General features: G+C 41.7%; 1 protein-coding gene across 2 annotated transcripts in view; it reads left to right on the top strand.

Annotated features, from left to right (window-relative positions):
• Positions 1 to 17,343, top strand: part of EFNA5 (ephrin A5) — a 275,984-nt gene extending 258,641 nt beyond the window's left edge. Inside the window, exons 3-5 of one of the 2 annotated variants that reach the window (XM_065874734.1) lie at positions 11,437 to 11,502; positions 11,903 to 11,983; positions 17,222 to 17,343. In XM_065874734.1, coding sequence (XP_065730806.1) covers positions 11,437 to 11,502; positions 11,903 to 11,983; positions 17,222 to 17,343 — 269 coding nt within the window. The remainder of the gene's footprint in view (positions 1 to 11,436; positions 11,503 to 11,902; positions 11,984 to 17,221) is intronic. The other variant, XM_065874735.1, reaches the window with a different exon arrangement.
• The last annotated feature ends 7,857 nt before the right edge of the window (positions 17,344 to 25,200 follow it).

Genomic DNA, 25,200 nt, shown 5'->3' with positions numbered 1-25,200 from the left:
GGCTCTATTTACAAATTTGGTTAATTAAACTCCTCTAACCATTAAAGATTTAATATATTTTCTTTCCTTTTTAAGTACTTAAGTTGACTATAAAAATTACCAAGTACTTAAGTAATTCTTATCATTCATCATAATTAAACTTAAAAACAAGATGAGGTTTTAGTTCTCTTAAATGGTTTAAAACTGCATATCAACCTAAAATTTCACTTAGTACAAGTCTAAATAGTTGTTCCATTACATATTTTAAATTGGAGTTACATGTCTGACATGTTACTCTAAATGGCCAAAGTATTCCTACACCTTACAGCTTATTAAAGTTCCACATTCTCAGCTGCTTTTTTAACACAAAATTTACTAGCTCTGTGGTCTTGATTCTTTTAAAAATGCCTCTACTTTGTTTTTAAACTCAACTGTGACTAAAGTATGGTTGTATCCCCTCAGCACAATTTTGGGATTACGTTCTCATTTAACATTTGAGGTACCTTAACTTGCCAAGGCTTCTTAATGACTAGAGGGTTTCAGCCAGATGGCTTCACTCTCACCTTCGATCATAATCACCCCAAACATCACTTTCCTGTCCTTACTGAAAGCAGCCCCGTGGTCACCTGGATTCTAGCACCACTTGCCTTTATTCTCCTGTTTACTGGAGAGGCCTGCAACCCCTACTGAGGCTGGGTATTTGATGAGATTCTGCATGTTTTTGGCTTTAATGATGCCCACATTCCCCTCATTAACTTCTTATCTCTTAGACCACATACGCAAAACCATGAAAATAACACCTGCTTGAATTTTGTATGTCTCTTTGGGTTTTGGCTATCAAGTCACAATTTCCAACATCATTCCGTAAGAAGGAGCCAGTAGAGAGGGCTGAGGAACCTTCCAGGAAAGGGGATTTAAAAAAAAAAAAAAAAAAAAAAAAATTCCTTAACCACTCTCTTCATTTTTCTTTTTTATTCTAATCCTGAGTTTGTTTATATTTGGTCAACAAATCACTTTGCAGCTATACAGATTTTTGTTACCTGTAGACTAATCACATCTTTATCAAACACGTTATGAACAAAGCAGTGGACTCCCCAGAACTGAGAACCCAGCACAGCTCCTGCCCGCCGGAAACTCATAACTCTAGTAGCAGAGATGCAGTGTAGCAGCCAGCTCTGAGAAAAAACAAAATATGGGTTGTGTGCTACCAAGGGGACAGAAACAGACCAGTGTAAGAACCCAGAAGGGTTGTGTGTTGGAAAAATGGAGAAATACCTCACGTGGCCAGAGCAAGCTGGGATTTTTAAGAGTCAAAGGGAGGGTCACATGAGAAAAGGGAGCCAGGGAGGTTCTGAGAGGAAAGATTGTTGGGACTAGCTGTTAATGTGGATTGAAGGAGGGAAAAGAATAGGAGAGAGAAAGAAGGAAATCAGGGTCAGGCAGATTATGAAAGACCCTGGCTGCTATCTGTGGCGTGATGCCCTGGAATGCACAGCCATTAACTTGACTGGAAATGGTCCTACCTAGAGACAACCAGAGCAGACAAGAATACAGTCCCTTGGGCTTCCCTGGTGGCGCAGTGGTTGAGAGTCCGCCTCCCGATGCAGGGGACACAGCTTCGTGCCCCGGTCCGGGAAGATCCCACATGCCGCGGAGCGGCTGGGCCCGTGAGCCAGGCCGCTGAGCCTGCGCGTCCGGAGCCTGTGCTCCGCAACGGAAGAGGCCGCAGCAGTGAGAGGCCCACGTACCACAAAAAAAAAAAAAAAAAAAAAAGAATACAGTCCCTATCGTTAGCTTTTATTTTATTCACTCCGTCAACATAAATTCTTCATCAAGGAAAGCATTTTTGGTGTGAAACAAAATGTACAGTCCTGGTGCCTAAATAACTCCATCCTTGGCAGAACTCAACTTTCCAGAGAACATTAATTTGTTCAGGCCTCTTAGGGTTCCTTTAGGGGCCTACTGCCCAAACAAATGCTACTCCTGCCTAGATACGAATCATACCACCAGAGATGGCAGACAGTGGGGGGACCGTGACCTGTGACTAAGAACAGCCAAAGAAACGACTGATTTGTGGAGAGAGATCTTTACCCAGATGTGATGCAAAAGAATATTAAAGACAGGAGTAGGAACCATTTACAGCAGCACAATATCCAGAGATGGGCGTGGGCATGGGGGCAATGTCTGCACCGCCTCCGGACTGGTTTTATTTAGGGCCATCGCTGTAGCACAGTTAGTCTGTGCAGTTGCAGAGGCCGTCTCCGTGCGCAGCCCGGTTGCTTCTCTACAGGATTTATGTCCTCATCTTTGGCAGTGTCCCTCTAATCTAATCGCATGCTCACACTCTTAAAACGGGTTGGAAAAAAGAACTCACGGAATCTAAGCATGATTTTTCCAAAAGGAACAGGGTCTTTCACTGCCCTTTCCGATTTCTCTAAACTCTCACCCCAGCTTCAGTGCACATCCTCACGTAAACCCCTTTGCCCTCCACGCCCAGCCTCCATACACACAAAACTATGGGAGAATCCAGTTTGTCTAATTTAGGCTAGAAGTAAAGGGTCACACTTGTCCCCCTGGTTTCCCTTATGCCTCATAAATAACTTTTTTTTTTGCGGTACGCGGGCCTCTCACTATTGTGGCCTCTCCCGTTGTGGAGCACAGGTTCCGGACGTGCAGGCTCAGCGGCCATGGCTCACGGGCCCAGCTGCTCCGCAGCACGTGGGATCTTCCCGGACCGGGGCACGAACCCGTGTCCCCTGCATCGGCAAGCAGAGTCTCAACCACTGCGCCACCAGGGAAGCCCATATATAACTTTTTGTCACAACTATCCAGAGCTGATCCTTTCTTCCCCCTCCCTCCACCCCAAATTTGCACTTAGAACCAGAGGCTGCTTGCTTTAGGGAAATCGCTGTGCGGAGGGAGCAATACGGGCAGAGCTGATGGTATCAATCTGTGGAGTAGTGAAATGATATTCTAGACCTAAAGGGATCTGTCACCTGAGTTTCCAAGTGCAATATAGAAGTTCACAGGCCCTCTAAAGTTGGTCATACTTCAACTTTTCTTCTAGAGGGGTAATTTCACAGGGAAACCAAAGCCCATATGGGTTAACCAGCGGACTGCAAGGCACAAAACAAGTCAGAATGCGTGAACCAGGGAGAAAGTTCAGATCATCATTATACATGCGCTCAAACCACTAACCCATGTCCTTTCCAGGGCCCTTCACCAAGGAAGATAAGGATGACAGTGGTTATGAAAGGTTCAAAGAAATATTAACTTTTTTCTAGGAGTTTCTTTGGATCGTATTGACTTGATGTTTATTAGTAATTTGCTGTCTTGCTACATTAGTGCTGTATGATGATGACATAGTTTCTGTTAATACTGTACAAATGAGTAATGGGATTTGTGGCTTTCATTGCTTATCAGTTAACTGTCACCCCAATAGCACATCACAGAGATGACCCAAGGGCCCTGTGTCAAAGTAATAATATAAATAGTTCCTCCGTGGGATTCTAGGAATTCTGCATTTGTCTAAGTTTTTGTTTTTGTTGTTATTACCTTTATTATGTGGCTTCTAGCTGAAGAAGAGTTTTTATAAATGAATCATTTTTCCTGTCTTCTTTTGTCAGATTATACCTATTTGGTAGAGCAGGTGAAATTCACCAAAATCACCACAAACAAGAGACACAACTATCTGACCTTAAAGGCCTGGTACAGTCATTTCAGTAGTACTGCCTCAGGCAAGCCCAGTTCTCAGAAAATAGTTACAACACTAGTGTATAATAGGAAACTTTTTTTCTTCCCTAACTGTTCAAAGATGTTCAGTGAATTTTTGGAAAATAGTAAAATATCCAGTTAGGAACTGAACTATGTATTTCCTCGTGTTTAAGGTTTTGTTAACAATTCAAATGATATCTAAGTGTTATGTTGCATTCTGTGCCTATGTGGGCTGGAATCTGCCAGTCATATCATGGAAGAAAATCAAGTCTAGGTTCAGAATCTGAGGTTTAAGCTGACTTAAATTTTTCTTAAAAAGAATTAGAAATGCTTCTTATAGAGGATATTTTAAAAGCATTCTCTGAAATCCAGTTTATTTTTTGGTCATGCCTTAACAGATATCCAAATACATGGGACTAGCCTTCCTCAATAAGCAGTAGAAACAAGGTTTGTTGTCCCTGTGCTTTAAAAAGCAAGTAAAAGTTTGCCCACACTTCAAACAAATGGGTACAAAAACATAATGTCTTATTTGTTTATTCCTAGAAATCGTGGAAAGAATTTGTCCTCAGCCATTTATTTGAGGTTGCTAAGAAAAAGTAATTGATCTACTGAGGCTTAGCTGCTGGAACTTAAATAACACTTAGGTTAGCCGTCTGCAGGGAAACTTTGCCTAAGGGGGTAGAGAGGTGGGGGGGGGGGGGCATGGGTGTGATGGGTGGGTACCTCCTATTTTTTCTTTTGTCTGAGGCTGCACAGCTGGAACTTATTTTACTTCTCTCACCCTGAACTCTGCCCTAATTTTTTGTCCCTGTTACAGTTCCCTGGTGTGGAAACCAAGATTTAGCTTGCAGAGTACACGCTACCCTTATTTTATTGTTGGAAATACCCCTCTTCCGTTTCTAGTTTTTTAAAAAGAAACATCCCCAGAGCCATATCAAAGTATCTGTTGTTTACATGATATTTTAAATTTCTCCAAGGCTTCCACCTTTACTTAGTAACCTCATTTCCAAGTTTTACCTCTGGGGCTTTGACCTTAACCTGCCAGTGATTCAAGTCTTCTTGAGACACAGCAGGCTGTGGGAGATGAATTGTGTGGGCAGAGCAGTCGGGGGCTGAGGTTGCTCTCAGGGTGCAAGCTTGATAAACCCGGGGCCAAAAGCAGGTTATTAAAGCGTGACTTTTAAATCTCAGAAGGTAGACTGGTGAGATGTATTGCATCATAACTGGTGATTTTGTTTTTAATATGAAAATTAGGTATTGTGCTGCTTTTAAGAAGGGCAGATAGCCAGCTGCAAGTTGTTGCTGGGGTCTTCTTTCAAGAGGCCTAACTTTTGTTTTAAGACTTTTTCCTGAGGATCTGGTAACCATTTTCCAAGAAGTCCATATGGCTTTGGTTAATCTCTATCCTATTCCCACCACTTCTTCTGTTCCCTACCCTCTACCCACATACACAAAATGGATTTTATTGACTCATTAAATTCTACAAGACGTTTTCCGTAGTACCACTTGTTTAAATGGGCTTTACTTCTTCAGCATGTATTGTGAAAAGAATATTAATGCTTAATTCTGCCATCACCTGTCTAATTTACATATATTTATGTTGTATGTGAGACCACGTGAAAACCTACAGAGGAAAAACTGGGCTGTGCTAACAGCCAATAGCCCATCTTTTCTTTTGACTTGGCACAAATTAAGAAATATTGTCTGCGGCAAGCACAATGGAAAACTGTGTTTTTAATACCCCCCGCCAACACACACACACTCATTTCTTTGGAAAAGAAGCAGCTGATTATTTTTTAAAAATAAAATTTCCCAAAGTACTCAGGTTGACAAGGGACACTTGGAATTACGATTTGAGGATGAATTAGGCTAGGCAGAGGGATGATAAAATGAACTAATGAGTACAGGATTGGGCCTGAAAATGTGAAGAAAATATGAGAATCTCACCCCTCTCCTTCTAAACTTTCGGTTCCTTATGAAGAAGAACATTTGTTTCCTTGATTGCTTTTGAGTTGCTTAAAATCTCATGATGTTTATGTTTAATTTGATAGCCTGTGTAAAAGATAAATAGGAGTTTTTTGATACGAAGAGAAAGTTTAACTTACTATTTGAAGTCCTTTTATTTCCGGTGTCTTCAAGCCCATCTTTATATTCTGTTCCTCACATTTGAGGAAAGGCATTCTCTCTTAGGATTTAAGTTTACGTTTTGTATCAAAGCCCATTTAGGTTCCCCCAGCAATTTGGAGTTAATGTGAGGCACCATGCTAATTACGAGACGCGGCACAGGCTGGCTACATGAGCAAAAGCTAAGTGGCATGGGGAGGAAAATGAAAAACAGTTTTTAAATGCCGGAGTGAAAACAAATAGAGATGTCTTGTAGTGTTTCCTCAACAGCAGTTTATAATTACCTCTCTTCAAGGCCTGTTTTAAGTGGACTTGTACCAGTAGCTTGAAAAGTAAACTCCTAAGGGGTGCGTTTGTTTAGACATGACAGCAGAATCAGGGAGGAGCTGCTGTGTGGGAGCCTTCAGCACAGCGCACTCCGGTGCCTTAGTCCTAAAGCCTCAAGTGGGCATGGGAAACCCATGATTGCACAGCATTATGTCAGTTGGCTCCTGAGTAACAAATCACCCCCGAATTTGTGGCTAAGACAGCATTTATTATTTCACCATTTCTGTGGGTCATGAATCCAGGGGCAGCTTAGCTGCGTCCTCTGGGTCTGGGTCTCTCCCAAAGCGACAGTCATTTGAAGGATTCAGTTTGTAGCTCACTCGCACGATTGTTAGCTGGATTCTGCTCCTTGCGGGTTGTTGCCCTGAGGTGTCAGCTTCTTGCACGCGCTTGTCTGGAAGTCTCCCTCTGCTCCTTGCCATGTGGGCCTTTCCACTGAGAACCTCACAGTGCGGCACCTTGCTTCAGAAGGTGAGCGAGAGTGCTAAGGAGAAAGGAGGGCACAGTCTTTTACAACATAATCACAAGTGACATCCCATCACTTTTGCTGTATTCTGCTCACCAGAAGCAAGCAACCAGGGCCAGCCCACTCTCGAGGGGAGGGGCAGACACAGAGCATGCATACCAGGTGCGGATTGTCGGAGCTAGGTCAGAAGTTGCCTGCCACAAGCATGATGCCACAGCCAGCCGATGGGCCCACAGTTCATTGTGATGTGAATGCTACAGATATTTGCAACGCTAAATACAGCCTTTGGAAGTACGGATTTGGAGGCGTTGAATGTGGTCCCCTTTATGTATCAGATTGGCTGGTAAGTGCTGAGCCATGCTCACCTGAGCCCCAGGAGAGCAAGCAAACAGGTTTTCAGGAAAGGCTGAAGTTGGAGCTCCTGTCTGAAGTCATGCAACAGAGTGAAGATAAACAGCCCTTTTTTAGCAGGATACTCTAAACACGGAGAGCCAGAGGGCCCCTAGATTATATTTCATTATGTGTTGTAAGGTTGTGATGGGTACTTTGCAGATCATTAGGGGGAAGGGACTCTGTGGACTGATTTATAAAGTTGCTATTACGATCGTGGGATGGGAGGCTGTGCTTGTTTTAATGGTCCCCACACCCCTACTCCCAGCTTCCTGACTCCAAATGTACATTTTCAGCAGTAAACTGAGTAAAGGGATATGAATTAGGATTATGTGACAAATGTTTAAGACATGAATTGAATTTCTCATTTTAATCTGAAAAATTCTATTTTAAAATCCATATATCTTTTTTTTTAATGGAAATATGGTCGATTTACGATGTTGTGTTAGTTTCTGGTGTACAGCAAAGTGATTCAGTTATATATATATATATTTCAGATTGTTTTCCATTACAGTTTATTACAAGATATTGAGTATAGCTCCCTGTGCTACACAGTAGGACCTTGTTGTTTATCTATTTTATATACAGTAGTTTGTATATTGTAATCCCAAACTCCCTCCCCCCTTTTCCCTGGTAACCATAAGTTTGTTTTCTATGTCTGTGAGTCTGTTTCTGTTTTGTAAATAAGTTCATTTGTATATTTTAGATTCCACATGTAAGTGATATCATATGGTATTTATCTTTCTCTGCCTGCTTTACTTCACTTAGTGTGATAATCTCTAGGTCCATCCGTGTCACTGCAAATGGCATTATTTCATTCTCTTTTATGGCTGAGTAATATTCTATTGTATAAATATATACACATCTTCTTTATCTTTCCATCTGTCCGTGGACGTTTAGGTTGCCTCCATGTCTTGGCATTGTAAATAGTGCTGCTGTGAACATTGGGGTGTACGTATCTTTTCGAATTAGAGTTTCCTCCGGATATATGCCCGGTAGTGGGACTGCTGGGTCATACAGTAGTTCTATTTGTAGTTTTCTAAGGAACCTCCATACTGTTCTCCATAGTGGCTGTACCAATTTACATTCCCACCAACGGTGTAGGAGGCTTCCCTTTTCTCCGCGTCCTCTCCACAGAAAATCCAAATATCATTATAGGAAGAGTTCAGGTCTAGGTTTTCTTCCCCTCTTGCAGGTGAAGACCTCTTTTTGGTTGCTAAAGCTCCAATTTGGGAACTCAGGGATGAAATGTTATAATTCTTTTGTCCCAGTTGCTGTTGTTTGGCTTCTGGAGGACCTGTAAAGCCTGGGTGAAATTCCCTCTGATAAACACTCCCGCGACACCCTCGCATGCCCAGATGAAGCTCATGCAAACCTCAGTTACCACATGGATGCCTCCTGGTCCCTAAACTGTGTTTCCTACCTATGTCCCCAGCTGGGATAAGCACAGCACAAGGACAGAAACAGTTTGTCTTATACATCTTTGCGTCCACAGCACCTAACAGGGCAACTGTACGTAGCAGTTTTAAAAGCGTTTGAGTGGATAGATAAAGCTGCAGTCACATATAATAAATGGTAGTAATTATTTACTATCAGTTTCCAAACAGTCACTATTAATTTTCTAAGGAAAACAGCGTATTGTTTTAAATAAAATAGTGTTACTTAGCATAAAGTGATGTGTGTCTCTAGAACCCTAGAGATCAATAATACCGACCTCCTGACAAAGGCCAGACACGTTTTAAGTTTTTACTCCCTCATGTCCATCTTCAATCTTGCTCATAATTGATCCCAAGAGGATTTTCTTTATAAATTTACTTGTGTGACTATTACATTTTTCAGTTCCTCTGCTTTGTGTTTTTAATGCTTCAAGCCTCCGCTTTGTTGTTTAGGTGTGACTAGTAAAGCACTTTCATATTACCTTATATATTCAAATATTACTAATAATAATCGTTCTTAGTAAGTGATATAAAGGAACCCTCTATTTGTCAGGCAAGAGGTGTGGGGTTAAGAAACCTGGAACAGGACATGGAATAAAGCCACACTCCCAGTTTTTTAAACCTTGCATAAAAAATTGAGTTTTGCTCACATATGGGAAAAGTTTTTATGCCTTCTGGTATTATATTTGTTTTTCAACGTGGCAAACAAGGAACCCAAGTTATACCGACTTAGGTTAAGATTTCATGAGCTCAGGTCAGAGGCTGCGGAGTCAAGGGACTTAATGTAATCTGCACTGCGTACTCACATTATATGTTTATATTCTTTGTTTATCAGTCTTTCTAAAGATTAGAGTATAATAGTCAAACAGCATCATAAGGTATCAGTCACGTTATCATTGTCATACAGCTTTTCTGGTGACAGAGAGGAGATGAGGAAGGGAGAAGTTGGATGGGGAAGAGAGGTCTTTATATAAATATAAGTACATTTAATATTTCTAGTGTACAGAATAATATAGCTCATCCAGTAACTAAGGCTAATTGTCCCTCTTTGCGAGATGGTGAGAGAACTCTCTTGAATTTTTCCTGGACAGTTTATCATGTGTTGATGTTTAGTTATTCCAGCGTGCCCCACAATGGTTTTTATGTCCTGGATTTACAGGATTTCTCCTATATATAAATCTGAAAAATGTGTGCTAACTCTAAGAAGTTCCCCCACTAAAACAAACATTTGATCTTGCCTTGAGCCTGTTATATCTTACAGTATCATCAGTAAAATCAGCTGTTGCATGTGGTAAATCAAGTTCACAAGGCTTGCAGTAAGTTCATCTCAGCTCAGAAATCCATAGCACAGCAGCGTAAATATCCATGTGTCACTTTTTCACACCACCTCTCATAAATAAGATATAAACTATCTCAAGAACCCGTGGTTTTTCTAACGAATTGGAGTCACCTATGTGTACTGTATTTGTGACGTGCACATTTGCAGTTGGGGTCCACAGGAAGAACATCATTTCCTGGATCAAACCACAGAGTGCAAATATTGTGCCCTAAATAACACACTAGTTACTGTAAATGTCAGTAGAGGGAGTTTTTCCGACTTTGATTTAATGAAAGCCTACGGCAAAGCCAGCTGTTAGCACTTCTTAACTGCTTGTCAGAGCGAACACGAGGGTGGGGAGGGCTGAAAACATCTTTTCTGTATCTACTTTGGTCTAAGAATTAAGAGAGTTTTCAACAGGTGTTGCATAGCGACACGAGGGTCCTTTCCAGCTTGATGTCTTTTAGGTGGTGACTTTATAAGTTCTCCTCCAGGATGTGGACCTGGAGTTACATGAGGAGATTGCTGGGAAATTAACCTAGAGTTTGCATCTTGAATCCTCTCACCTGCAAAATCAGCATTTTCGTTTTCTGGGCTCACCATGAGGGACAGTAAGAATAGAGGAGGCAGAAGGCACACTGAACACCGGTCCTCTCTTTGTCACTGACGGTATTACCAAACTAATTGTGAGCCATGTGTATTTTGACTGATATCATCTGCTCTTTCTGAACAAAGAAAACACTTGAAGCAAACACATAGGGAGGAAAGTATGCAGCACTCGTTTCTGTAATTTTTGTCATCTTTAGAATGCATGTGTAAACATATGTGATTGTTAAGGGTCTTACTGCCTTGGAAATCCCTTTGACGTTATGCTGGGTGTACTGAGGGGAGATCATCTTTCAAACGCAGGGGAAGTTTACAGTCTTATTATCTTGAAGAGGAGAAGAAAGTTTCTTCCTCAAATGATTTATAACTTGAAACATGTTGTCATGTTTTGGTAAGCCCACTTTATTAATTCCATCCTTCTCTGTGGCAAATTTTTAAAAATAAATGTACCATTGCAACCCAGTACTTTCTCAATAGCATATTGTACTTATAATAGCCTGATGGAAGTTGCTGGGTTTGGTTTAGTCATACAGAATGTGGAGCCAAGTTCTGAGTAAAACCTCTAATTGAATTACCTGCAAAGCACTGACAGACAGGCTTTCAGGACAGACAGAGCTTTGCCTTCCCCAGCAGAACTAGGTCATGTTTAAGTTGGCCTTGTAACTGTTAACTGGATTTTGCCAACGCTTACACCCTGGGCTCTGGTGGCTGCGGGGCCCCTTTCCTGCTCTCTATGAAAGCAGGAGGACTCGTGCGGCGTTATCTCCTTATTTTAGAGAAAACTGATTACAGATCAAGTTAAACGCAAGAGCCTTTGAAATAAGAATCCAAAGTATTCGTCTGTAGATTACCAACGTTCTTGCATGATTCTTTCTTTATTGTATTGCAAAGGAAAGACAGGTATAGGAAAGTAGCCCTTTCGACGGCAGTCAGTCAGTGTCAGTCTGAAAAGTATTTCTGTTTCATCTTCTGGGAAGAATTCATGAAAGAATTTACTGTGGCCCATTTGCACTTGCAAATGAATAATCTGGTGGTGTTCTCTCCTTTCTCTCTTGCTCTCTTTGTCTTCTCCACAGCCTCTGCAATCCCAGATAATGGAAGACGGTCCTGTCTAAAGCTCAAAGTCTTTGTGCGACCAACAAGTAAGTTCACTAAAATGAGCTTCCGAGGGTGGCTTCACTGCGCATGCTCTATTGTGTGGTCTGGTTCACAGCGGTAAAACTTTTTTTTTTTTTTACTGTAAATCCTGTGTGGTATCTGTTTTGTATTATCAACATCCATGTTTCAGTTTTCATCAAATTTTTTCTCATTATTTTTCATGATGCCTTTATTTAAGTACACAGCAGTTGCTAACTTGTTGTTTCTCAGACTGTTGTACGTGCACAGCAAATGGGAACAATATTGGCATTTGGATACATGCCACTGATTGTAAAACAGTCTCTCCATAAGTAAAAGGAAAAATTAGAAAGAAAAAAGAAAGAAGCGGGAGTTTAAGGGTGTCTTCACTAACATATTTGGCTGTTATCTCTATTTTTGTTATAGATAGCTGTATGAAAACTATAGGTGTTCATGATCGTGTTTTCGATGTTAACGACAAAGTAGAAAATTCATTAGAACCAGCAGGTTAGTATGCTTAGAGAATCTCTCTTAACAAATGCATCTCTCTCTGGTGCTTCAGTACTTTTTTTCCTTTCTTCCTCTCCGCATGCTTGCATGTTACAGTTGCTCTGCTTTTGCTCATTGCTAGCAACGCGAATATTACTTATATTCTACCTCATTCCTCCAGTATCTCTGTGTAATGCATGTTAGATAAATTATGACTTTTCTCTTTTTTTTTTGACATGGGTTTGATACAATGCAGTATCCTAGTGTAGAAGCCCCATCAGAAAGCTAAAAGTCTCACTACTTTTTTACCATATCCTCTGAGCATGCTGGTGAATTACTGTGACTATTAATGGATCTGCTTTCATGTAAGACAGAAAAAAATTTCTACTCTATGTGCTTATAAAACTTTACTTTTATATTATATCCAAATCTATGGATAAAAGTAATAAGACTATTGCACAAAATAGCAACTAATTCAACCTGTTTAGTGTTCTCTAGAAATTCACATGCATCGCTGAACTGATCTAAAGGGCTTCATTTTACTTCAAATATTATTTGTGCTGTTGTCAATAGAAATAGGTCTGGAGAAGCATAACCGTGTTGCCTCCTAACACCACAAACTCATGCACCTGCTGCTCCCACAAACGTATCCACAGTAGTCTGTCGAGCCAAACGTGATCCCTGATTACTGAGGCAAAACAAGCATCGAGGACAAGTAAATCTTTTCTACTACTTCTATCTTCCATACCCCCAAACTTTCCCATCACTGTGAAGAAAAATAAAACCCACCAACGGGATCGTTGAAGCCTTTGTACTGCAGCATACTGTGGATAATGTAAACTCTGTAAACCCTCCACTTGGTTATAAATTCAATCTGGCTCTTTAATGCAGCTAGACTGATTATGAGGTGGGGGGAGCCCTCTATCCTCTGTTCACTGAGGAGTGTGCCTCATAGCCCCTGGATGCCCACCTACCTGCGGTTTCCTTTCCTCACCCCTACTTGCTTGAGATCTCCTGTGACTATCTCAAAGCTTAAGGACAGTAGAATTATTTCCTATTCCCAGAAAGTTGTAAGCCCCCTCTTATGTAAACCGAGACTTTTTTTTTTTCACCTATTTGCAGTAGGACTTACCTTTCTGATGGCCCTGGAAATTAAAAGGTTGTGAGGTCCACTTTATCCTTTGAGTACTGTTACTGGGACACACAGTCAATGAGCCTTAGGGAAACCTACCTTGAGTAAATGTGGTGCCTCAGGGCGTACAATAGCTGCCACGTTGTAACTGACAGGAAGGGTTAGGCTTTTTCCACAAGCATTCCTGTTTTTCTGAGGCAGGCATCTTATCTAGAGCACAGAGGAGAGGTGTGTACACTAAGCTCTCAGAGGCCTTAGTGGCTCCCCAGGGATCCGTTAGCTGCTTTAGAAAGCTGCAAGGAATGAGTGCTGACATGGAGACATTTTAATTGTGTTCTGGAAATCTGGAAGCATTACCGTGGCTTTTCAAGGTTCCAGACTCCTCACAAGCGTGAGGACTTGGGCCATCACAGGATCTGTGAGTGAGATGAGATCTTTTAAGGACCCCAGAGTCTACACTCTTCCTTTTGTAACTTGCCCAGGCCATGCAGCTAGTTACACACAGATCCAGGTGTAATATTCATATTTCTCAACTCCCATTCCTACATTAGTATGAAAGGATTCTCTTACCATTGCTAGACATAGAGATGTCCACAGAGAGGACTTTTACTATCTTGGCTTTGTTCATAAGTCATGTGTAGGCTGACCGGCAGGGTTGGGCATGTTGAATTAAGAGTTTTTGATGTACACCGTTGCAGAATGTAGGCAGAGCTTTCCAGTAATCTTTTTTCCAGGTAAATTCCATTGCCTATCGGGAAAGCAAGAGGCTGTTTAGAAACATAACAGATTGCATGTTTTTCACTGGTAATGAAGAGACACACTGAGGACTGTTCTGACATTAGGAAAACTACCTTTGAATTCAACTAATGATAAAATGCAAGATGCTAACATGCATTCACATGGGAACATATTTCACTGTCTTTGGGGAAACAGACTCTTTTTCAGTGAGCATTTAAGTCCATGATGGCCCCCAAATCTACACACCTGTAACCGATAGAAGTTTGCAAAGCTTTGACAGAATGTGGTCAGACTGTGTGTGTGTGTGTGTGTGTGTGCTGGGGAGAGGCATGCAGGTGTGCTTGCAGGAAGAAGCTCCCTGAGTCAGTCATGACTACACTTAAGGGCATTCTGGTGATCACCTTCACTAAAGAAGTAAGACAAGGTTGAACTACGATCCCTGGCTGCACGAATGCAATAGTAGATTTGATACTTCCCTGTACTCCTTCGAAAATTCATACTTGCAGCTCCGCACCACTGTGCTGGATGGTTGAGTGCAGACCCAGACTTTATGAAGCCAGCAAGGCTGAAAGGATTCCACTGCATGTTCTCAGCAATGTATACTAATTCACCTGTCTTTGGAATGTGTTTGTCTCTTTTGTTTGCTTGCACACTCTGCCTGCCAGTTTCCTATCATCAGGGATACAGGATGATCTCAGGGCACACATATGCCACATAATATGCTCCAAAATATTGCTCGTATTCTCTCAGTTAACCACTGAAAACCCTCATGTTGTGGAATCCTGTAGCCAGGAGGCAAGACTTGATTTGGCTTCTGAAGAGAAGTATTTTCTTTTTCCAAGCCACATTCACTGTTACAAGTTTTAGAAGTTCTCTCGTGTTTAGGTGTAATTTCCACTGGGATAGACTTTGCTTATGACTTCCTCTTTAGAATTCTGAAATTGCTCAGACTTACCTAAATAACAAACAAACAGCCTGTTTTTCATTTTGCTTCCTGGGGGCCACAGAATCTCCCAACAACACTGAGGCCCTGTTTAATCAAAGGATGCTCTGTAGAATCCTGAGGCAGGACCAATGTTACAGTGAGAAGAGAAGAACCCTGGTCCCCTAAGGGGACTGATTTTTCTCCTTTGAGGGCAAGAGGGTACTTACTGGTTGGTTGCCTTGAAAAAGGTTAATTCCAAAGATGGCCATGATTTGAGGATCAAAAGGCACATTGGCCTCATGGCTTCTCTTATATGATAAACAAACGCTTTCGTCTCAAAGGTGTGCAAGGTTCATTCCCCCGTCTTGTGCCGTGTGGGCCTAGAGCGTGGACAGCCCTCGCTGAGCACCCCGGTCAGACTGAGAAGGCGAGTCCCCTTCAAGCTCACAACTGAGTATCTACGTGTTACTTGGGTACCTCTTTTATCAGTACACTTCCAAACTTTACAAGGAAGAGGACTGGGTAATATGTTGGTGAAGATAAGACTGAGAAGAACCCAATAGCTGATGTAATTTCAGGTGTATAAATATAAGTGGTATTTCAAAATGAACTCTGGAATCCTCTGGGTTTATGGTTCTTTCACAATTAAGCCTGAAGTACTCCATTATTCCGAATAAGAACAAACAGGTTGGTGCTCTTAAGACAGTGATTTGGATTTTCTTTTCAGGGCTGTTAAGGGCATTTATGTCTACCTCCTAACTACAGATTTAATACATTTGCAAGGCTAAGAAACAGCAGAGAAAAGAGTCCACAAGTATTTGACTGCATCGTGTGGGGCTTTACATTTTCCCCTGCATCCATTTAACTTCCCATTCTTGCTCCCTAACCTTTTCTAGTCTCCTAAGCTAATAGGTATTCCATGCAGGTTTGCTAAGGTCCAGGAGAGGAGAGCAAATTTGACACAGGGATGCAGCAGCTTCTACACGTGGGGACAGGCTAAAATGATACGAGCACTCCAGAGCAGAAGCCTCAATGCTGAGAAGACATCTTTCTAAGTTCATATAGGGAGTGAATGTAATGAACAGAAACAGCCCATGTGAGCATACCTGAAGTAGAGACCAGCCTGAGCCTGCAAGGTGGTCGCTTTAGGACAAATAACAGGGAGTGTGACTCTGCCTAGTAAAGAAAAAGCATCCCTATTGTGACACGCTGTGTGATGTGAAAACAGAAATGAATTTAACAGAATAGAGTTACTAGTCCATTAAGGTGTTCGAGGTGGGTCATTCAGGGATGTCTAGCGATTATCCTTTGAGGTCTACGGAATTGGGAACAACCACTAGAGTCTCACTTGTACCCATTCTCTCTGACTGACCATACAGTGAATCCAGCCTGACAATCGCTGAGCCTCCTACAGGAAGTTCTCCTGATGCTAAAATAAAATCTACCAAAGAATCCCACTGGTGGCCCCACGTGTAGTTCAGAGATCACTGAGTCTAAAAGCACGAGTTAAGCCAGGTGGAAGGAAGAAGACGGGCAACGCCAGAGCATAGCATGGCTCGTAGGCAAGCCTCCAGTCTATCTTTAGGTACTAATTGCTGCAAAGTTCCTGTTTCGAAGTTGAGCCTGTTAATCATGCAGCTCAGGAAGGCTATCCGAGTCAGAGGCAGTCTCATAGAACACTTTATAGCTAAATAAAAGAAGCTTACCTCACTTAATCCACTTTATTTAGAGGAAAGTTTGCATCCACACTGATAATTTATGTGCCCAGCTTCAGCCTGACAAAAATAAAAATAGTCAAGTTCAAGTAATTTAATCCTGGAGATACAGGGTTTGTAATAGAAATAGTACCACAGTTGATTCCTAATTGTAGGCAAGCCAGTGGGCACCGATTTATTTAGGTTTGGTGAGCGCTATGTGTAGTTTAGTTAAAATGCTGTTGTTTTGGCATTTAATTCTTCACATTTGAAAATTCATCTAGACGTCCAACAACCAGGCATTCAACACTAATCCTATGAAACCGCTGAAAGGGGGAAAAAGGGCAGCCCATTCTGGTTAACCACTAATGTGCCGACATTAACTGCATCCTGCCACCCCGACCCCCGTTACTTGCTCCTCCAGGGCATATTGGGTTTAAAAGGTACATTCAGATACCAAGTTTGTAAATGGTGTGTTTGACTGCTAGCAAACCTGAGTAGCTCACGTGCCAGAGGTTACAGTGTGCACATTTTTCACCTCAGTTTTTAAGGAAAGTATTAATATTGCCAAGAAAGTGCAATTTTCTCTGCCTCTCCTTTGTTTGCTGTAAATAATGAGTGATTATGCAGACATGAAAGTCAATGGTGGCACAAGGTTCATTACCCTACTCTGCAGAGGGTGGCGCGGTCTGTTAACAGCAGGCTGCTGCAAGAGAGTTATTAAGGATGTGAAATCTCATTGGAATGTGTGCTTTCTATTTGAACAGATGATACCGTACACGAGTCAGCCGAGCCATCCCGCGGCGAGAACGCGGCACAAACACCAAGGATACCCAGCCGCCTTTTGGCAATCCTACTGTTCCTCCTGGCGATGCTTTTGACATTATAGCACAGTCTCCTCCCATCACCTGTCACAGAAAACATCAGGGTCTTGGAACACCAGAGATCCACCCAACTGCTCATCCTAAGAAGGGATTTGTTATTGGTTTTTTGGCAGATGTCAGATTTTTATTTTCTTTCCTTCAGCCTGAATTCTAAGCAACAACTTGGGGCCGGGGGAGCTAACATAGTTGCTGCCTCCCTCACCTCACCCCACCCCTGCCCTTGCCTTCTCTCACCCCTTGCAAATTAGATGGACTCCAGATGAAAATGCCCAGTGGTTATAGTGCCACCCGTGGTCGTCTGCTCCTGTGCATTCTCCTCCAAGAGCTCACCTCCTGTAGCGCACTGTCAGCGGTATGTGGACGAGGAAGGATAGTGGCAGATGCAGCCGGTGATGGCGAGGCCCAGGAGGGTTTTCGTCTCCCACGCAATACTTATGCCTTCTCATTCAGGACTGGAAGACGATCGTGCAGGGCATCATGTCACCTCATGTCACCATGTCTAGTCCAGAGGGGAGGGATTAAGAATAGATATAATATTACACCATTTCCTCTAGGAGTATATAAATGAACAGGCTTCTGAAAGGCTGAGACACTGGTTTTCTGTTTTTTGTTTTTGTTTTTTTAAAAAGGTGACTGTCTTAAAGCATTCTTGACAGCAAAACTTGTGCTCCGTAAAAGAAGCCTTTTGTCTAGGAGGCGGGTCGAGTGCCGGAATGTTAGCACAGAGCAAGTGTGAAAACACGCTACGTGGGGTGGGGGATATATATGTGTGAGTGCCTCTAATTTTTTTGGTGACTGGGCAGTGCACACCAGATTTTTTTTCCTTTGAATAGAGATCACCATGGTGCTACAACTTTTTTTTTTCCTTTTTTTTTTTTTTTAAAGAAACTGAAAGAGGCATTTTTACAAATAAAGTGACCTTCCCCGAGGCTGACAAGCCAGGGTTGATGAGTGTATATGGAATAGCTTTGGATACTCCTCTGGAGGAACAATGTGTACCAAGGAAAGGGTGTCAGTGGCCAGAGGAGATGTAATTTGGCTTTGCTGGAGCGCCAGTGTGCTGTGGCCTTTCCCTGACTCCCACCCTCATACCCACACTTTGCTCCACACTCCACGACTACAGGGGCTCAGACACAAACCCCTGTCCCCGGAAGAGTCAACACTACTTGGAAGGGCTAAAGGGAAATTTGGAATAAAAATTCCAAAGTCTGGAATGAAAAAATTCAAGAGTTGATTTTATACTCTTTCCCTTTCTGACACAGCCTGAAGCGTAGGGGGAACATATGTTTATCTGTGGGAGATAAACAAGATGGAGTCCCAAAGACTTTAACAAACTATTTTTTTAAAAATCCACTAGAATAGAATATACATTATTTAGATATACTTTATGCTGAGAGTGAGTATATATGCTTGTCCTATTTAAACCTGTGAGAAAAAGTGGTATCCCTTGATACATTTAGAAATATGGGGGGGGGGGCTGCCTTGTTTCATTGTAGGGGTGGGCAAGAGGACAGTAAAGCAGCACGGCCAACAGGGATGTTCCCAGTCGATTACCAGGAAATGCAAGCCTTGGGGGTTGCTACTGGTGAGGCTGTCACGAACTTTGAACTCCAAAGCCTAGACAGGGAAAAGTGTCAGACCAATGGAAAAGAAAAGAAATCGAGCAAGCCTTTTTTGCTGTTGCAGGACATGTCAATAGAAACCATGCCTTTCAAAACAAAACAAAAAATAAATGCAATGATCGTGTAAGATGTGAAAAGCTGGAAGCGTTCCAGCACAATAAGGACTTTTTTAAAACTGGGGTTTTTTTTAATGTACATGTTTAAAAAGAGGGGTCATATTATGGATAGACTTCATGAATGGGAATTTGCTAAGAACTGTGAGTAGTTCTGAATTAGAGAGATATGTGAATATGAAAGGCAGCTGTAAAGGCGCTGCACGCTGGAGAGTTGTACACATGTTGAAATGTAATCTGGGCTTACCCGATCCGTTTGGAGTGGATGTTAATGCTGGGTCTGTTCGCACTTGGAACCATGTGAGAGGTTGCCAGCCTCTCCGATTAAATCCTATTCCCCCAGACATCAGGAACTTCTCTGGAGTGGCAGAGTCTTATCACAGAAGGCAGCCACCATTTCACTGAAACAAAAGTTCACAGCATTGGATTATTTTTTGCATTAACTATTTATATACTCAGAACTCTCAGTAATATCCAGTAATACTTCTTTTTCATTAATAGTTACAGGCTTGTTGGTCCAGTGGGATTTGGGTAGGGGGAAAAAGATGCCTTCTAAAATGGATCAATAGAACCAAAATAATATTGCATGTTCTATGACCACAAGGAAATCAAATGATCCTGTAATGATTCCAGTTAGTTATAACTACATTATCAGTGCTAATTTCATTTTAGAAATGGTGACTTCTGTGGTTTTTCTAGCATTTGTCTCTAACAAATGATAAAATAATTAATTACTCATGGCCCTCTCTGCCATTGTCTTTCATTTTTCACAGTGAAATTAGACCCCTTCACCACCGTGCCACTACAAATTAAATGTAAAAAAAAAAAAAAAAAAGCAAGACTATCCACACCAGTAGACAATGTGCTTCTCTACCTAAAAGTGACGTAATTGTAGGTAACGCTTGCCACGGAGTTTTCAAGAAGACGATTGGTATCATGCAGTTTTCATCTTGTCCAAAAAGTGCTGGTGGCCTTTTGTGATGGTGTTAACAACCCTCAGGGGGCTTAGGAGGATGTCGACGCAACTTTGTAGCAGCTTTTAATTTCAAAAAACAATTCAAAAGTATGAAGGGCAGCCTTTGCTGCCTCTCAGCCCCAGTCAGTCAAACCCCAGCCACCTTTGCCCCTGGTTGCCAAGGGCTTTGCAACGTGAAGCAGGGAAATAAGGATCTGTCTGTTTAGTGGATACCGTGTATCCTTTAATAGCCCAGGTAATAGTTTGTGTTAGTTTAGACTATTGTTTTGTACTGTACTTTCTTGGGTGGCAGAGGAAAGAAAAGTAAAACGTTAAAAAAAACTGCATTCTTTAAATTCTGTATTATTAGCAACCTCTGTTGTATATAGTGTTTGATAATAAAGTATTAATTTGATTCTTATGCCTTTTGTAAGTGAGAACAATAGTCTTTCAGGATACAAAACATGCATTGAGGCTTTGAAACATCCAATGTAGACGTGGCTAAGAAGAGTCACAAACGGCCGAGACACTGCTCCATACAGGACTCACGTGTGGTCACCGCCCTCCCAATCTTAAGACTCCACCATCTTGGGACCTGGAACAACATGACTTTTTTGATCAACATTCTGTCCTCAATGTTTTCAAGGTCTGATGTTGGAGCCCTGTGGTGTTTCCCACCACCCCCACCACCCCCGGCATGTTGGTTTGAAAAGGTTTAGGGAATTTAGGAACGGTCCTGTACCTTGGTTTGGTCTTCTGTTCGTGGTGGTTTTCATTCTTCCCCAGGAAGAGTCTTGTCAGTATCACGTGCAGCCCAAGCATGGGAAAGGTTTCAAACCAGTTCATTTAGGAAGGTTAAATGGGGGTTCTTTCTCTCTGAGTCATTGTGAAAGGAAGAGTCACACAGTACCTGTGGACTTTCAGGGACTTTGTCTCTGGTGCCTTAGCAACGGCAGCAGCCATTTTTATTAGTTTCCCCAAAATTCAAAACAATAAACAGTTTAAACCCCTTCCCTCCATTCACTGCTCTCAGAGCTGTGATCACTAGTTTTTCTTTTGGAAACCACCTCCACCAACAAACACTCCCGTTTGCCTACACTCCCCCCGCCCCTTTTATTTCTTATGTTTACTTTTTCTGTCTCTCGACTTCCTCCCACTTTTGGTTTTCCCTCAGAACCGTGAATGGGCAGGTCTGTCTCTGGTTTGGCATCACTGAGTTTTTCCCATGCATTTGCCCCAGAGCTGCTCGGATGTGAGACAAATCTCCCTACAATGGGCCTGCTCCCATTGTCTGTACAGTTTAATAGATGCTGGCATGTTGGAGGTTACCCATGAGTCCAAATCCGCTTTCCATGCTTACTCTTGACACCCCATTGAAGCCACTCATTGTGTGTGCGTCTGGGTGTGAAGTCCAGCTCCGTGTGGTCCTGTGCTTGTACTGCCCGCCTTGCAGTTCCTTTGCACTTACTCATCGAGTGCTGTTTTGAAATGCTGACATTATATAAACGTAAAAGAAAATGTAAAAAAAAAAAACACACACACACACAAACAAACCCATATGATCTGTATTTGTATATACACGTGTCCGTACAAGTATACCTAAATAAAAATTAAAGATTTTCATCATTTTAATTGGAGCCCTCCTTCTACTTCTTTGTTCCTTGAATGACGCCTTTATTTCAGGGGCTACTTGTACTCTGCTGATTTTTTCAAAATCTTTGTGGACAGAAAAGATAATACGACAAGCACAAGAGAAGGCCTGAGAAGGTCAAAGAATGTGCAGGGTTTGAAATGGTCAAGTATCTAGGCACGTTCCAGTTATTCTGATGAGAAAATAGTGAGATTTCAGTCTTGTCTCAGTATTTGAGCCTTAAAATAGGCACTATGACAAGCCCCCTGCATCCTAAAACAAGTGTTAAATTCAAGAGCTAAACACATTATGTTCTTTTACTTTGCATGTATTTATCTATTTTTTTCACCTCATCAAGAAAAAGATAAAAATAATCATTTTACAGCAAATCTACTTCCCAAAGGAAGAATGACAGTAATGACAATAATCACCTCAGTACAATCCCAAGCCACGATTCTCACTACCAAGGAAAATTAACTTACTGCTGTGTGACCTTGGGCAAGTCACACAATATCTTTGGGACTCACTTTCCTTATCAGTTCATAACAAGGTTGTATAAGTGCTTTGATTTTTAAAATATTGCCCTCGCTGGACACTGGGAAGCCCATTCTGCATCGGAGTGATGTGAGTTTTTTGTCTTTGATGATGACATTGCTATAAGCACAATTTGAGAATTTCATCTGTAGATGGAAAAAGCATCAAATGTCTGACAAAATAGACACCTAATGCATTTCAAGACTTGGCTTTAATTATACCATGTTAACATTAAACTCACTGAAAGCTTTTTATTATACTTAATTATTTGACAGGGCACTAAACACTAATTACAACTTACTGTAACCTTTTTTGCTAATGAAGAATGACAGCTTTCTAGAATGAGGAACAACTCATTAAAAAGAGATGTACTGCACTACCTATGTGATATTTTCAAACCAGAACAGCATTATGTGGTCATTTTCATCATCACCATCATCATCAAAAGCATTTAAGTGATCATGACATTGTGCTCAGAGCTATGCAGAATAAAGTTAATGTTTACAACCTGTACTTGTAAAGTTTACAACATAAGGCAGACGTTACGTGTAAACATAACATGGTAACGATCTATAGAGAAAATACAAAATTCAAGCATTTTTATTATACATAAATGAGAAAGGAGATAGATGAGAAAAAAAAAGATCGGGATTTTAAGATCAGAAAACTTAGAGTTAAAGGAAATTATCTTGTCAAAATGGGGTTAAGAGCTTCTTACAAAATAGAAATCTTGGGGCTTCCCTGGTGGCGCAGTGGTTGGGAGTCCGCCTGCCGATGCAGGGGACACGGGTTCGTGCCCCGGTCTGGGAGGATCCCACGTGCCGCGGAGCGGCTGGGCCCGTGAGCCATGGCCGCTGAGCCTGCGCGTCCGGAGCCTGTCCTCCGCAACGGGAGAGGCCACGACAGTGAGAGGCCCGCGTAACGCATAAAAAAAAAAAAAAAAAAAAAAAAAAAAAAAAAAAAAAAATAGAAATCTTGGTGGGTTAAAAAGCACTGTGGGCTTAAAAAGGACAGTCGAGTGCATGGAGTCAATTTTCACAGTAGCTACAAAGGTGACTCTGGAGATGAGAAAACCTGAGTATCATTGAAGCAAATTATGAGGAGACTGGTCCAGAGAAATCACCTTAGTGCCCTAAGAAAGTAGGGGAAGCGATGAAAAGATGACAACTTCAGATTCTGCTTTAGAGAATAATCATACACCTGTTCTGGAAGCTGAGACTGTATCTACATTGAATTGTGAGCTGTCCAGGATCTCAGCCAAGATGAAGCCTACATTTTCTTAGATTAGAGCAAAGGGATAAAAGTGCAAAACATCGAAAAGTGGGGACTAAGATCATTCGAAAGTGGCTGTGAGTCCCTGATTAAAGAGGCCAGTTCCTGATAGATAGTGCTGCACACATAACAGGAAAGCAGACAGGACCGGAGATAGGACATAAGCGGTGCTGCAAGAACCACACTTCGGTAGCAAAGTATTTGGAATTCCTGAGTCACCTAAGTTGTTATACAAAAAGAATCAAAGGAGAAATTGTGGTGAGTAAGACACATGTATGGATTTGAATCTCTTATCCCAGTGATAATGATTAGAATCTTTCACCTCTTATTATAGGAATGTGTATAACCTAGGTGCCATAAAGGGAGTTCAAGATAATTCTGATGAGCTGCTCATTGACCATTCTAACAGTTTTTTAGGAACTATTGGCAAAACAGTTTCTTAGAGATTGTTTGAAAAGCTTAGTTCCATATTCTGCTGATAACATAAGCATACTTTAGGAAAGCTCTGGCAAAAATGCTGTGAAAAGCATGACGATTTTTGCACAGTCCCTCTGGAAAACAAGTGTTCTGAAAATGATTGCAAATAACTAATCAGGCCGATACTCTCCGTCAGTTTTTAGTTTGATACATTCCTCTATATTGGTCAAGTTGTTCAGTGGTTAAATACATATGTGCGCCTATTTTTAAAATGGAGTTGTAAGTGCTGAGGGACCCTGTGAGCAGTAAATTTGCAATAATTCTGTGTTCTTTTTAAAATATGGATGATAAATGAATGTACAAGATTCTTTTAAAAAGGCAAGAAATCGCATTGCCCAAGGAATTGGTCAAGAGCATCACCGAGGGTTCATTTGCTTTGGGGAAGGGGTGATTAGCCAACCACTCTTAAAGAAAAAATAGCACCTAAGTAAAAACAGTGAGCTTGTTGTACAAATGCTGCTTCCAGGCAAGTTCCCTCCCTCCCTTCCCCTTTCCAAACAGAAAGCAGCTTCTAAGCCCTTCCTATACATGATGTCTGGAGTGGCAGAAGAAAGGGGACCAAAGGCCTCAAGTACAGCACATCCCAACATAATGACCCTTTTGACAATTCCCGTCAGAGATCGTCATACTCTCTTCCCAAGAACTGCAGTACACTTTGAGATTAAAGCATGATTTCATTAGTTTTCATTAAAAGATCACCCCTGGTTCCATTCTGAGTGTCCCATGAGTTCTGCCATCTTACTCCCAGCAATGGCACTACTTAGTGTCCACCCTGAAGGAAGGTCAAATAAAAAGAACTTTCAGTTCCTCTTCTTGCTGTCTGCTTTTTGACTCAGTTTAAGTCCTAAGTATGGGGGTTTCTGTAACATTAATAAAAGAAACATTTTTAGTAACAACCCCTATCACAACACCCTGGGACGAGGATGCCAGCATCAGAGCCAAGGTGCGGACATGGGAGGACCTGACAATTTGGGGTAAAAGCACTACCCCTGATGCTGTCACTGAGAGTTAATTCAGAAGAATTCAATCTACTGGGTGGCTTTCTGAGTCAATAACGTGCTTTGAAATATCCTGGATTTTAGTCATGATTATTCAAGCAAGAACTTCCTGTCACTTCGTAACACACAGATGCTTGTCGATCTTGACAAGAACACAAAGAGGGGGACCAAAAAAAATCTCTAAGATTACAATGGTAAAGCAGAACAAAATATTTTTGCATGCTGTTTTGTTCACAAGTGCCAGGTGCTCCCTCAAACTGC

This window comes from Phocoena phocoena, chromosome 3 (assembly GCF_963924675.1).
Source record: "Phocoena phocoena chromosome 3, mPhoPho1.1, whole genome shotgun sequence".
NCBI classification, from domain to species: Eukaryota; Metazoa; Chordata; class Mammalia; order Artiodactyla; family Phocoenidae; genus Phocoena; species Phocoena phocoena.
This window is presented reverse-complemented; position numbering and strand designations above follow the sequence as displayed.